The sequence below is a fragment of the Drosophila teissieri genome, chromosome 3L (genome assembly GCF_016746235.2).
Source record: "Drosophila teissieri strain GT53w chromosome 3L, Prin_Dtei_1.1, whole genome shotgun sequence".
Taxonomy (NCBI): Eukaryota; Metazoa; Arthropoda; class Insecta; order Diptera; family Drosophilidae; genus Drosophila; species Drosophila teissieri.
This window is the reverse complement of record NC_053031.1, coordinates 10,575,390-10,590,911: the sequence shown is the minus strand read 5'-3', so window position 1 is coordinate 10,590,911 and position 15,522 is coordinate 10,575,390. Positions and strand designations below refer to the sequence as shown.

Sequence of the window (15,522 nt, the reverse complement as noted above, 5' to 3'; positions counted from 1 at the left end):
AATTGAATGTCTGGCCAGATTCGCGCTTTTATTCTGTGTCCGCCAATCGCTCTACAAACAACTCCGTCGTCGTACGCGGCGTATACGCGATTTTTTAATTGTACCCGATTCCGTTTTTATTGAAACAATGACGTTAGCCGTGATTAGCGGATCGGGCGCAGCCTGCGATACTGTAAGTGCCTCGTAATCGTAATATATCCGAGAGTGTTTCCAAACTGATTAACCAATTGGCGCAATCGATTCAGATTGTTATGGAATTCGGCTACGGTCTTTCAAAAGTTATGTCGAAATCGAGCGCTAGTCGTGGATAAATCAGAAATCCATAAGTGAATGGGTCATGGTCATTGGTCCTATAAATATAAGTTAATTTATCCTACACATATATTTTATTAAAAAATATTCTTAGCTTCGGTCAATGCAATTTATACTAATAAAATCCCATTAACTTTAAGTAGATTATATACAAAAATACTTTAGAAGTACTTAGCGTTGAAATCTATCCCTATTGCTTTCTTTTTTTTTGAAGTGTTTACCGCTGATATCAATAATATTTTTTATTGATGTTCATTTCCGATTTGTGCCGATTAAAACGTAATTTTGCTGGCCCATTCAAAACGTGCTTGTAAATCACCGATAAATCTCAGACAGATGATAAATCATATGCAATCAGGATATCACTACGAAAGCAGTGGGTCACTGGTAAAATGTCATATGAAATACGAGAGTAAATGACTTTTATTCGCCGCACTGCCACCGTATATCACTTGAGATTGCAATTAGGTAGTAATTAGGGTGTAAACGAGGCGGGTGATATGAGGGCAGTCTTATCGGATCTTCCCTGTTTGCCAGCGGATTTGGCTTGGAACACAGTAGTTTAGGATGGGCTGTCATTAGGTGAATGTTACCTAAGAGTGACTGGTCTATGGAGCGGATCAGTGGATCAGTGCAGAATGATAGAATCGACATTGGCAGCAAGTGTAATTAGACATAAGTGCTCGTTAGTTAAGCGCGTGGAGATAGCTGGCTGGGTGGTACATTGTTGTGGATCGGGTATACACTTTCCCAGCTCGGTGCTCGCTTTTAATACTCGAAAGTAGTGAGCTTGGCGGATTCGTGATAAAAAGGCGGGGTCTATGAATCACTAGGAGGGTGATTCTACCGCGCCCTGTATTTATAGAAATATCTAAAATTGTTCGCGCTACTTATCGGCTTACTTATGATTGGCTATTTTTGCATGGCCTAATCAGGCGGGGAATACATGGATTTTTAATTAAATTAACATTAAATTTTTTGGTCGGCAGCGGGTCCTCACATCTTTCTATCTGCAGACTGAAGTTAATAAATAATAGCGTCATTGAGCGCACAGGTGGATGGATACTTTGTACCCTGGCCCTGGGATTTTTCAATCTTTTTGGCGGATACACCCATGCAGATAGGAAAGTCTTATCCATTCCGCAAGTGCCCACTGCTTTCTTGGTAGCTCATACTAGTCAAGACAATCAGTTGAAAGTGTGAAACCAAGTGCGTTGGCTGTGCTCCAAATAGTTTGTCCCTAAATCCAAGCAACTAAATATAGTTTGTCCTTTGAGTCCAAGCAACTCCATATAGTTTGTCCTTTGAATCCACGCAACTAAATATCCTTAAGAGGTGAGCATTTGAAAAGTATACAGTGTGCAAGGTACAAAGTGCTGTGAGAATTGTGTCAGCGATGCATCTTCATCAAGTGTGAAATGTGGCTGAAATTAATGGATTGACATCGAGCCGACTTCAAAGTCAACAACCTGAGCTTGATCGCTTTATAAACTGACTTGGTGGGGGGTTTTTTGCCACAAGTGTTTTATTTTTATGAATGGACCAAGGATGTACGCATTGTGAGTAATGAGCTGTGTGCTTTGTATTATGTGGAATATGTTTGTGCTTTGCATATCAATTGAAGGAGTTCGCAGCTTAGGTAATACCCAATTTTTACTTCGCGTTCCGCTTTCGAATGAGCTTGCATTTCGCTGGGTGCTTTTATAGTGTATTTAATTCAAGCAATTATGGCCAATATACCTTTTGTCTTGCCCGAAACCCGTTTGGCAATCCAATTTCAGGGTGCGTTTTGGGTTTTGCATATGCAAATTGCTTAAATAACACGCCGTCAGCGGCCACAGATCCAGATCCAGATTGGCTTAAATTAGCGCTCAAGTACGACTTGATTCTGGTTTTTGCTGAGAAAGCTGCACTTGTTATTTATATGTTTTTCCATATGTTAAGTAGCTAAATCCGTGCTGATCGGCAGCAGAGGTCGCACAAATTAAGGAGTGTTTTTTCGCTCGCGAAATAAGCTAAGATTTTAGCTAATTTTTGTTTGTTTTAGTTTAAGGGGGCGTATGCGCAATGTCAGCAGCAGGAGCGCCACCTGTTGTGCGTTGGAGGAGCAAGCCGGTTGCGCAAGCAGGCGAAAGGTGGCGCTGCTTTCTAGAGATCCCAAAAGTAGGCAACCATTTTCGCATAACCAATGCTCCTGTCAGTTACGATTTGAAATAAAACTAAGCGCAGTCTTTCCAATTGGAATATCTCAATTGGCACATGAATAAATTACTTTTCAACTATATATCGAATCAAGTTGCAAGGCCAGCGATCACCTTGATCCCAAATCCAAGTTGGACTCAATCAAATCGCGGCGGCCAGTTGCAATTTCGCCCAGAACTCGGTCAAGTTTGAGTGAATTTGACAAGCTGGCAATTGCAGAAAAATCGCAGAAAATTTTCCACGATCATAATTCGAAAGGAATTCAACCGCTTTGAACTGGTTTCGTTTCGCGATTGGAGCAACCGTAGACGCGAAGTGAAGTATCAAACATGCAGTTGGCGCACGTTTCGAGTTACCATAAATAAATAAATGCGACGCAGAAATCAAATTGATTTTAATTTCAGCCAAATGACTGATCCAAACTTCTGTATGTTCCTGTATGTTCTGTATGTTCTGTATGTTCTGTATGAGCCCTTGGCATTTATTTTTGGCAATCAATTTCGTAGCCAATCAATTGATTGAGAGGGAGACTCTCGTGGGGGTCGCACGTTTCAATTGGCGGCCAATTGAGCCATTCCAAATGGAATTGTCACATCGCATTCATGTGTGTGCACTTTATCTGCACGATATCGCCAATTAATTAGCCATTCCAGTTTTCCCGGCCATCGGTTATCTGCTCTTATCTGCCGTGTTTGGGTTTAGGAAAACTGATTCACCAGATTGAAGCGCAGAAAAATATACTCCCTTTTTATTACAATGTCTCTTTTTATTTATGTTTTGTAAGCAAACTAATAAAGTGCTCCTTATCTTAAGTTATATGAAATAAAAGTGTGTACAGCTTACAAATTTTTATAAAATTATTTTGAATTATAAACGAAAAGTACACAAATCGTAATAAGTAATCCACAAAGTTCAGCTGTAGTGGTCGTTTTCTGATTATTATTTAATAATTTATACATTGATAAGCAAGTAATTTGGCAAATCTAACACAGTTTTATGCTGAAATGAGTCAGTGAATTGAAAGCTATGCCGTTTCTCCTCCGCAGTTTTATCTCAGAATTCGCAGGCGTTATCGTTTGCCACATGTGACGCATGTGCCATATAAGTCGGCTCCTAATAACTCGACCGGAACTGAACTGATTCCGTAGCCGACCTGTGCGCCATAAAATCATCCGACGATTTTCCTTTTCCGTCCTCAAGGAAAACCGCAAAGCGCAGATATATCACAGAAATCGAGGGGGGGAAACTTCGGTAGCGGTAGCGGTACTACGGAAAATGCCCATTGACGAGTGCTCTCTCTTTCCCGAGCTCTTTCTCCCTCTCTCTCTCTATCCCACTCACTCCCTCTCTCTCTATCCCACTCACTCTCTCTCTTTCTCTCACTTGGCTTCGGGAAAATGGGTCTGGGAATCGGGGGTTTCACTCGTCGCAATAGCGCAAGGTTTGGCATTCTTGTTCTGTTTGCCAAGCCGTGCGGTTGATTGTCGGCACTTCCGAACTCCGGAAAGAATAGTATTGATCAAATTTTGAAAGTAGTCAGCATCTGCGATTTGATTCCCAGTTGCGGTCTCACGGTCTCGCTCGCAAGTTGCATTAGTAATATTGCATTTTCTTATCTCAAACTCAAAATCAAACTAAAATTCAAACTCAAATTGAAACTCAAACTCAAATCCAACTACAAGTACCACAATATTTTGAGACGAGTCCCGATCATTGCTATTAAATCTGTCATTCCAATTCTGTTTTGTATCTGTAACAAGTGCTTGGAAGCCAGCCTCGATTTTCGAGCGGCGCTCTCGTTTCGCGCCCAAGGATCTTAACCCCCAACGGCCACATCCTGCATCCGCAGCGATATCGGCCCATCAAGGATTACCATCGCCATGAGTTTCCATAAGAGCGACTCGCGGACGCCGCTGGCGCCCACCGAGTACACTGTAAGTAAAGTTTAGACCCTGTTTGGGGATTACCCACCAAAGTTGCCTTCTCTGGATCTAGTGACTGTATCCATTTGGTTGTTCTTCTCTTTTGATTCGGATGTATTCCCCTCTATTTTAGTAACGTGGTTTGGAATTCTTAACTTATGATACATTTCCGTTTAATAATTTCTAGAAACATTTAGTACTTCTTAATAATCAGAATAATTAATAGCAGTGTAAATCTGTTCATCTGAAATTTTCAGGGTTCAGGATCAAGTCAGTTTAACTTGCATTTCTTAGGCCCAATAGAAAGTTCTGGAAGATGGAAAAGAAGATCCTTTGATATCCTTTTCGTAGCTTGTCAGACCTGTAGTCACCATTTTAGGTACTTCCAACCAGCTATCCTTCGATGACTAAATTAGATGATAATACTTATATGCACACATGAGTAATTAGCACTTTCTTTGCCGTTTTAAATTTTCCACTTCCCGTCTTTAAGTCCGCAAAATATTAAAATCCCCTGTAAGAAGTACGAAGTCAGCTGGGAGTCTTGTGCATGTCGATTTTTGCATATCATCGCCAGACTTTGAAACTATGAAACTTTCCGTTGATTAATTTGGCACACAGGCTTTTATCACGGACATGTGATGCGGGGGGGACACCCTTTCTCCCGCACTTGGCTGAGAAGTCGCGGGTCTTAACCCTCTAATGCCTTGTTTATTTATTGATCGATGGCCGCCGCTCGCCGCGGTTTACATTTGCTTTCGTTTGAATGATTGTTTATGCAAATCTGTGGGCTAATGTTTGTTTGGATTGATAACAAACTGAAGTCTAATTTCGGGGATGATTTCCGTGCTTCCTCCTGCTTTTTTCTTTTCTTTTCCTATTTTTTTATATTTTCCTTTTGGCTGCCTGCTCACTTACCGCTTTGTTGTTATGAGTAACAGGCCAAATAGTTTTCCACCCGCTTTTCCACACTCCTCGATTTTGTTGTTGCTCCTGCGCTTGCTGCCTATTTTCAGGGCACCCAGTGGAATTTTCCACTCGCCGAGCTGCACTTTTATGTGTGCCGGGACTCGTGACTTGGGCATAGTAATAATAATGGTTATAATGCTATGGAGTGTTGTTGGAGTGTAGGGCATTCGGCTGACCGGTTATAGCCGGAACACACAATACATAGTCGTCTACCTACTGTGTCAGCGAATTTCGGGGTTTCGAGTTCATGGAATATTTCTGTATTTCTGTTTTTCGGCTGCTGCGCAAGCGCCAAAGTTGAAAAAATCGTACGAATCGCGCGGAATTCGCTGATTCGACACCATAGTTCTCTGGCACCAATTCGAGCTGCGGGTTTTCGGTTTCCCACTCGGTAACTTTCCACTGGGGGAGCTATATATATATATATACTTTATGATATATACTTTATACCATATATCATAACTGCCCGTTCCGTGTCACTCCACTTGCATATTGGCGCAGACTGCACTTGAAACCCGAACTGAAATGCAGCCCCCTTATTTTCTTTCCAGCTATAGCATTTCAGGTAATAACAATCGGCGGGCTTTGTTCCGAAAATCGAGAGCTATGGACACTATGATCCAATATGATACGATATCGCCATGACCACCTTACGATCTATTTGGATCGAAGTGAAATACTGCCGATCGAAATGAATCGTGTTCGATATGCTCGGTTTTATTTCATTGGTGGCTTTTCCATGGTTCGATCAATGGACACTATCTTGTTCTCCGAATGTTTGCCTAGTAAACTGAGGTGGAACCTTCGAGAGCAACATTGCGTAATGAATGCAAATTGTAGATTTCGTACCCCAATGCAATGTTGAGTAACTGTTGAAGTGACTAATTGAAATAGATAGCTTCAAATAGTTATAAGTTATAAGTTGGTTCTATAATAGTAATTCATTATCTGCCACTAGATATAGATAATGCTTGTTGAATCTCTATAATCATAAATTTTGTTTGGACGCGAAATTAGTTAATATGTTTAACAACAGCTCATTAACAAGTTATTTTGTAAGCGAGGCTTAAATGTCAAAAAACCCATAATTCAGAAGCATATAAAAGTCATCCTTTTACGCTTTAAATTAAATAACAAATTCAATTTGCATTTTATACTTTTATGGGTCTATAAATAAGTTTTGTAATATGCCGAATTTATTGCAAGTTCTAACTTGAGCCTTCTAAATAGCTCTTTAAAATGTTACAAATTTCATAATCAATTAGTTAATTATATCATGTTCTATCTACCAAACATACTAATTCATGCTATTCTTTTGTGCATTGCGCACTTTTTCAAGTGCCTAACTTAATTTCCTTTTTATTTTGAATTTATCGGTCATTGGAAAACGTGCCATCAATCTTCCGATTGTACTTGCAAATTGGAAATGTCATGAAACGAAAGGCTTTCAATCTACGAGATACAATTGTATCTACTTAACTCAGGCAACTCGTGATTCCTTGAGATCCCTGCATTTGATGACCCACATATCATTTCTTATCGGCAAATGTGACAAATTGCAGGCGCCATGGTTGCAATCCGGGGGAGTTACCTATTTCGCAGAAAAAGGGGGATATAAATGGATCTCTGAGTGACATTTTCAGGGGAACTGAACCCTCGACCACGTGAATTCCCCGTGCTGTCGAATTCAGCGCTTTTATTCTCGCCGTTTGCTTACTACGAACTGCAAACTGTGAACTGCAAACTAAAAATTGTAAACTGCAAACTGCATACTACAAACTGCATACAGCACAATGCACTTTTTTTTGTGCTTCGCATTTTGCTAACAAATATACACAAAATTTTCCACTGCAATTTGTTGTCGTTTGCCGTTTTCAGTTTCGTTTTATTGCCGTTTCTCTGTTTCGGTTCTCGGTTCTCAGTTCTCAGTTCTGATTCCCCAGGCATTTTTCCACTTTTCCACTTTTCGCTTACATAAGTTCAATGGCACGCCAAGTGGGGGCAGCATTTGGAGTTCGTTTGGGGCCATTCGCCATTAGATCCCATACTATTGACATTTCCCATTTTAATTAGGAAAGCACACGGCATGCCCGTGAGCCTCAGAATGCGGCATTTTTCTTGGCTCCCAAAAAGGGTTAGCAAAATGTGCAAGTTATCATGTCCGGAAGAAGGCGTCACCCCCACGGATTAGTCAGCCAATCTCGGCGGACTTAAGAGTTACTACTCAGATTCTTGGCCCGATAAGAGGAGCCTAATTAATAGGCTTCCCTATCGTTATCGTTACCTGTTACCTGTGGGAGCAGCGTGGAAATGGGGAAATACCTGCCGTAAATTGAACGCCTTTTGCTGAATGACAGTGACTGATGCAGTTCGACTATTGCGCTGATTGGTTGAGTTATTCTCTTCTTTTTTCATTTTGTTGGAATACTAACTATTCAGGTGACACACAAGTGTTTTGCGCAGTTCCAGAAATCACTATTATCTATTATTAAATAAGCCAAACATTCGCAGAACATTCATGATTGCATTATTTGTCTGTGGCTAATTGACAAAGATAACAAGCAAAGCGTTTCGTGTTGGGCGGCAATGCAAAGCGGCATATCGATATGCGGGTATTTTGGGGCATTATCTTGTTGCGTGCGAAATTTGGTGGCGGGCGGAGTTTTATGGGCGGCTATAAGGTTAATTTTATTGTCAGACCACTCGACTTGAGCTTATATGGTTTGGGGTTATATTTAAATTAAAATGAAATGTCATTTAAACTGCATAACACTCAAGTAGCGAATATGACTGAATTAGATATTAATATAATGGGAAAAAGTTAACAGAAATTGGGAGAGTGGCTCTACTGTATTGGCCCGCACTCTTATCAATCGCTCATTATCGATTCAGCGCCCCTTGTTTCTTGTTTCTTATTTCTGCGCCCATTCGTCACACACTTTGCAATGTTAACTACACTTGGCTCCATTTATATACACATATATATTTTGCTGAACTTGAGTCGATGCAGTGACACGTGTCGCGCTTCTGGGGCGGCTCCCACCTCCTCCTCTCTTCCTAGCCCCCCAAAACTAACTCATCCCCAACCAACCAACTATGTTTACTTTTTTTGCGATGGACACGTTTCTGTTTATTTTGGCGGCAGTTCGCCAAACTCACGTTATTAGAATGCAATAAAAAAGTGCAACGCAATAAGCGATTTTCGGTCCACTATCGATGCAGTCTAAAAATAAGTCTAGTAACTTGAAGTAGTAAATAGTTATTACCAACTACTTTGTATTTACTTATCATATGGCTTTCAAGATTTTTACAGATTTTGTTGTATTATCTTATCTTACAATCAAAAGGGTTTTGAATTTTAAAAATTCTACTTATCAATGAGATAAAAGCATTTGCTTAGATGTTCAAAGATTTAGTAACTCAACTTATAACTATATACTATAATTACTCTTTAATATTTTTGAAATTTTGTATATTTTTTATTAAGTCACAGATTTTGGGCTTTAAGAAATATTCAAATTTCAGTTTGTCACCAATAGAACTACTTTTTCCTGTCTGTAGTCGGTTAAAGTGAACATTAACGTAAAGTACAATGCCTGCGATTGAGAGACTGAGTAACTGACTGACTGACTGAGTGACTGACTGAATGGCGCTTTGTCGCAATTAGTTGGCACTGCAGCTGTCTAATTATTTTGCTATCTATTTCAAGTTCGAACTTTCAGCATTCCGCACACCGCACTTTTGTTTGCCTTTGCATTTGCGCACTCGATTTTCAGCGAGTTATATGGGCTGCATGTTCTGCGAAGCGGAAAGAGGCTGAATGTAAGAATTCTTAGCAAATGTGGGCTTATCGGTTTCTCCAAATTTGTTTGGGCAAAAAATGTGTGTTTTTGAGTCTCGGCGGGCGGTAATCAATCAAGCATGAATGAGCGCAGTAAAGTCCCAAAATGCTTGGATTTTGGAATATTCACGTTTTGTGGCTTAAGTCTGCTGGTATTTTTTGCTTTATTATTTGGAAATTTTATATATTTTTCCAAGTAAAAGAAGGAAACGGATTGAATAAATGTATAGTCAAAACATTTTAATAAATTAGCTTAATATAGGAAAAGGCTTTTCTTTTAATTTTTGTAGTTATAAAATTCTGTAAGCTGTTAGTTTTATTATTGTGGATTTATCCCTATAATAACGATAATTTTTGAATTTTAGGAAGTTTATTTACAAATTATTTTACTTTCTGCAACATTATTTACATGGCTTCTACATTATACATGACAGCATTTTGATCTTTCGTCACGATGTTACCCGATTACTGTTAACCGCTATACGTTACCATGCTTCCGTTAACAGTCTGTACGTTAACAGAGCCAGCGCATGAACTTCTGCTAGCATCCCCCAGGTGGCGCTTAAATATAATTTGAACTGCAAAATTTAAAATAAGTAAAAAACCTTTGTCATGTCGCGTTTTCTATTAAGTGGACAATTAAGCAAATGCTTTCTATTGTTTTCATTTTTCTGTGCCTTTTAGCACGTATTTGTTGCATAAATTCGCAGTTTCCTCATTAGTTTCAAGCGGTGACACTAGCGTACGTTTTTTTTTGGAAGCGCTGAAAAACAATTTATTTAAAAAAACTCTTTCACCCTCGACCCGCTGAATTTCCACGATTTTTCGCACTGCGGTCACGTGTGAAAGAGAGGGGCATTTAATTATGCTGTGACGTCATGCGACAGGCGACTGCACCCAAAAACTTAGGAAAATAATGCAAATCGTGAACTGGCTGACTGTCTGGGAATACTCGAATGTATGATCCCACTCGAGAGCATTTATAGAGAGAATCCACTGAAAGGTGGGTGGCTGCTTGGGCTAGATGGGATCTGCCGTTTTTGACGGTGGTGTGGCGATGGGGCGGTGTTTTGTTTGTCGCCGTCATTGCATCGCTGGCTGGCCGCCTTGATTCAGTTGCTTGTCGCCATTTGCTCGAGTCACGCGCTGAGATTTCTCCCGCGACTCGCACCCACACACACACACATTCGACCAGCGACGACCACTGGCCACCGGCCAACTGGAAAAGAACGTCCATCCTGCAGCCTGACCTTGGAGGACCTCAAGCTGAACGCCCCCGCGGGAAAGCCGCCGCTGCCGCCGCGTCGCGAGCAGCTGACGGAGAAGGGACAGAGTTTGAGCCTCTCCAGCTTCGGTGGCTCCACGGGCAGCATTTCCGTTTCCGGTTCGGGTCGGAAGCAGCAACTTTCGGGCGCTGCCCTGGCACGCCATAAGCTGAAGATGTCCTTGAAACGCGGCGGACCGCCACCGGTGGCCAGCAGCGGATCCGGCGTCATGACCACCTCGTTGGACCAGCAGGTGGCAAAGTCAACGAACCGTGCTAGATCAGCCAAAGCCTAAATATCGCGCATACGCCACCTGTTGCAATCTGATTCCGTAGTTAAAGCAATCGATTATCTATTTCGTTTGTGTCATAAAACTGCATTGAACTTGTTCATTGATCTTCTATTTGCGTTGTTTTTTTTTCCCTTTGCTTTCCGCTTTTGGGCCACAATTCATTGGTTCCCCCGTTTTGCGCACTGCAGCTGCGAAGAGCTTTTACATAACCTTAGCTGCTGATCGAAAATGGCAGCTCTCTCTCTATGATTCTCCTATATGCTTTTCACGATCCGTACTCACTTTTGGCTTTTCCTTCTGGCCGCTTTTCCTCTCGTTGCAGAAAATCCCGACGGTCGCTGCGGGCTACGGAGAAAACGAGAAGCCCAAAGGCGGCAAAGGCGGCCCACCCAAGTGAGTATCACCTCTTGTTTCCGACTTTTCGACTTTTTCGAGAGTAGATCCCATTGGTGATCGAGATTCTACGGCCGGGACGATGGGATTCATTCGTCTGGTCGATGCCACAGCCATCGGCCACGTTGTCTGTTTGAATCCGATTTCGATTGCGTTGCGGCCATAGAAACTCGATCGCGATGTACAAGAACATCGACAACGAGTCCTCCACGACCATGTTTGAAATGTACTCCTCTTCGGACAGGTTCATCCGCTCGGACATGGCCGACGTACCCGTGCAGCAGGCGGCGGGCTCCACGCTTCCGTTGGTAATCACTCGGAAAAAAGGAGACGACTCCGAGGATGGCAACTACAATCCGTTCGAGCACCGCAAGGTGGAGCATCCCACATCGTAAGTATTAAATGTTTTTAGTTGCTATAAAGGGGATTAAATGGGATTATAAATTTATAAGGACTAATAGTGGAAAATGAAACCGTTTTGACCATCATTTGATTCAACAACTGCTGAAGCTATTACTTAAATATTCAACAGACATTCAAGTTTCTAATTATTATACATATATTTTATAGATTTTAAAATATATTATTCTCGAGTGTAAAGACAATTGGCAACATACTTTGTATATAGATATTTGATATATTACAGTGTTTTATTCTATACTTCTGCTGGCAGCTACCATATATGCTGTAATATCAGTCCTTACTTAGTATTTAGAACCTGAAAGGTACACAATTTCTGTTGGCACCCCCGATAAGCAGCTGATCCAAGTGATTAAATGCTCAATGACTAAACCAATTAATTATAAACCACCATCCGCGTCATTGACCTTTAACCGATCTGATGACTTTGACTTTGCATCGATCTGAAGCGAAAAGAACGGAAATGCAACTGCAACTGACATTGGCCTTGGACATTTTTGGCAAACTACTTTTTCCAAACTAAAAATAAGTAAAATCGCAGATGAAAATCTCGGGCGAACGAGCTAATAAAACGAAAGCGCCGACAAATGTTTTGCTCGACTCGTTTAGCAAGTGGAATGAGGAATCCACCCAGCTTTCCTGCCACCCTCCGCATTTTCATTCGATAGAGAAAAACGCATCCGCCAGGCCTTGCAATTTGCAGTTTGCAATTGCGTGAGAGGAAAATGCCGAGAACTGCAGTTGTTCAGCAGCTCACTAGAATAATTATTAACCAAATTATAACGAAATATTTTCTGCGATATACTCTACAATATACAGAGGAGTGATTAATTGGATAACTACGTCATTGACTCGGCTTGCGGGAAAATCCCTCATTTTCCTCATTTCCACCACAATCAGAAGTGCAGCAGCGCATCGCGCCATCAGGCATTTAATAATTTAATTTATATAGTTTCTTTTGGCAACGAAAAAGTGATCTATATATTTATTTAAATATATATCTTGGTTTAGATAATAAGAGCGTATACTCTTTGTATGTATTCATTTTACTAATCAAGTAATTGTCTGTATCTTATTTTCTTGAAAACTATTTTAAGAATAAGACTGCTAAATTAAGCAGTCATAATACCTAGTTGTATACACATATAATTTATCTATAATTTACATTTTACTCTTTCTATTATTTAATTCTTCAACTAATTTGTCACAATTTTTCCAGGGATCTCGAGACTTTTGTGCACTTGCTTAAGGGCTCGCTGGGCTCCGGCATATTGGCCATGCCCATGGCCTTCTCCCACGCCGGATTGTGGTTTGGACTGGTGGCCACCTTCGCGGTGGGCACCCTGTGCACCTACTGCGTCCACATCCTGGTCAAGTGCGCGCACATCCTGTGCCGCCGGCGCAAGATCCCGATGATGGGATTCGCGGATGTGGCGGAGCAGGCCTTCCTGGACGGACCACCTGCTCTGAATCGCTGGTCACGCTTCATCCGGTTCATGGTCAATACGTTTCTGGTCATCGACTTGCTGGGCTGCTGCTGCATCTATCTGGTGTTCGTGGCCACCAATGTGGAGCAGGTCGTGCGGGTGTACATGGCAACGGAGCTGAGCATTAGAGTTTGGATCATGATCGTGACGGTGCCGCTGATCTTCATGTGCCTGGTGCGCAACCTGAAGTTCCTCACGCCCTTCTCGATGATTGCCAACATCCTGATGTTCGTCGGCATCGTGATCACCTTCATCTACATGTTCTCCGACATACCGGCACCCGTGGAACGTCCTGGAATTGTGAGTGTGTCCGAGTGGCCACTCTTCTTCGGCACCGTGATCTTCGCGTTGGAGGGAATCGGTGTAGTTATGTCGCTGGAGAACGACATGAAGAACCCCAGCCACTTCATCGGCTGCCCGTCTGTGCTGAACTTCGGCATGGGTCTGGTGATTGCCCTCTACACCCTGGTGGGATTCTTTGGCTTCCTGAAGTACGGCCCGGAAACCGAGGCCAGCATTACGCTGAATCTGCCGCTGGAGGACAAGTGCGTTAATTGCTTCTCTAGATTTGAAGATCTGTGGTATTAACTCGGACTATCTTTGTTTTTCAGGTTGGCCCAATCCGTCAAGTTGATGATTGCCATCGCCATCTTCTTCACCTTCACGCTGCAGTTCTACGTGCCTGTCACGATTTTGTGGAAGGGTCTGGAGCACAAGATCCGGCCGGAGAAGCAGAACATCAGTGAGTACGGACTTCGCGTCTTCCTGGTGGTAAGTGAATCACACAATTTCTCATCTAATCAAACTCATTACTAATTCTTAAAACTTATTCTTTCAGCTCCTTTGTGGCGGAATCGCAGTGGCTCTGCCCAATTTGGGGCCCTTCATCTCGCTGATTGGAGCCGTGTGCCTCAGTACGCTGGGCATGATCGTGCCGGCGACCATTGAGCTGGCCGTGTACCACGAGGATCCCGGCTACGGCCGCTTCAACTGGCGGCTGTGGAAGAACTCCGGACTGATACTGTTCGGCGTGGTGGGTTTCGTGGCCGGCACCTATGTGAGCATCATCGAATTCCACGCCGAGTTCAGCAGCGGTCACTGAGCAGCTGGTGGGCAGCTCGTCTAATTTAACGTAGTCTGTAATGAAACTCTTCTAAGCACAGGGATGTCTAAGTTAAGTTTTTAACTAATTTTAGGGCTAACCAAAGTTTTCTAGGACTCCGAAACCTCCCGCCTCGCCCCCTGGTTATCCTATCCCGCCCCGTCCTCTACCTCCACCGATCCAAAACCGATCCAAACCAATCCGCTTCGATCCCTGATATATATCCATATCCATATCCATGAAACCCCATAGGGGGTATATTAGCAACCAAACAACAAAAGTATTTCGATTTAGTCGGTGCCACGCCCCCTCCACGTGGAGTTGTGCTGGTGCTAAGGGCGGGGGGCGTGGCATTAAGGTTACTTAGAGAATTCTTGTAGAAGTGATTTTGTATCGTAGTGATTTTGACAACAACTTAGTCGTAATTAGTTCCTACTCGAACTAAGCCAAGACAGACAGATGGACGCAGCCGCAGTTTGTTTTCGTTCTTCAATTATTTTGTTTTTTATCATTGATTTACTCTGTACATTATCGACGCCCTATTTCAATAATCATGACATATTACCAATTACCAATTACCTAAACACAAAGATCCGCTGCCAATCCTATAAAGGGGCAGCACAAAAATGGCATTAAAAAAATAATAAAACTTTTTGAAACAACCAACGTGGATTACTTACTTACTGAGTTAATTTTTGGAAATGATGCATTTAAGTGGGTGGGTTTATGTTGGGCATATATTGTAATATTTCATCAAGGTCACTGCTGATACCAGTTTGCGATATAAAGAAATTTAAGAAAAGGATTGTATACTTTTGGGCACATATTGATTTGCTTATTGTAACTCTCAATAAACAATCACTGTGCAGTTTTCTATTAACAATCTATTCAGAACTTAGAAGTTAAGAACTTGTTTCAGGATGATTTTCTAGTTCATTGAATATTTTCTTATTTAGCTGAGGTATCTCGAATACAGCTATAAACACTCTTGATATAGTAGCAATTATTACAATGGTATCAGTTTTGGAAAGTATTGCACTAAGTACTATAAGTACAACACAATAAAGTAATAAACATACAGTGACTCAGTAAGTTCAGCACTAAGATGCTACAATTTATGTGCATTGTCAAGTTTTCGAGAATACGAATACCTCCTGAGAACCTTCCAATACTTTGACCCAATTTAAGGGCCCTTGCACGCCGCAACCTTGGGCCTGTTGACTTTTCCCATCGCCTAGATTTGCGGCGTTGGTGGTTGACTGCTTTTCTTTATCATATTTTTGCGGGGGTCGGGCAATTCAGCACTTGATAGCGCTG

General features: G+C 41.9%; 1 protein-coding gene across 4 annotated transcripts; it reads left to right on the top strand.

Annotated features, from left to right (window-relative positions):
• Window positions 1-46: 46 nt before the first annotated feature.
• Window positions 47-14,867, top strand: LOC122616193 (proton-coupled amino acid transporter-like protein CG1139). 4 transcript variants are annotated; one of them, XM_043791551.1, is made up of 7 exons: window positions 4,001-4,110; window positions 4,275-4,448; window positions 11,126-11,196; window positions 11,441-11,587; window positions 12,836-13,648; window positions 13,715-13,874; window positions 13,942-14,867. In XM_043791551.1, exons 2-7 carry the CDS (start codon window positions 4,395-4,397, stop codon window positions 14,203-14,205), a joined length of 1,509 nt encoding a protein of 502 aa, XP_043647486.1. In that variant the 5' UTR covers window positions 4,001-4,110; window positions 4,275-4,394; the 3' UTR covers window positions 14,206-14,867. The 4 variants fall into 4 exon arrangements, with proteins under 4 accessions (XP_043647487.1, XP_043647485.1, XP_043647486.1 ...); XM_043791552.1 differs by lacking the exons at window positions 4,001-4,110; window positions 4,275-4,448 and adding an exon at window positions 47-172; XM_043791550.1 differs by having other exon boundaries at window positions 3,965-4,448.
• The last annotated feature ends 655 nt before the right edge of the window (window positions 14,868-15,522 follow it).

Bases quoted from the DNA above. Each gene is read 5' to 3' on its own strand.
- LOC122616193 (XM_043791553.1), top strand. From the start codon at position 10,687: ATGTCCTTGAAACGCGGCGGACCGCCACCGGTGGCCAGCAGCGGATCC. The intron at 13,649-13,714 runs GTGCGTTAATTG...TTTGTTTTTCAG, and splicing joins AATCTGCCGCTGGAGGACAA to GTTGGCCCAATCCGTCAAGT. The intron at 13,875-13,941 runs GTAAGTGAATCA...TTATTCTTTCAG, and splicing joins GACTTCGCGTCTTCCTGGTG to CTCCTTTGTGGCGGAATCGC.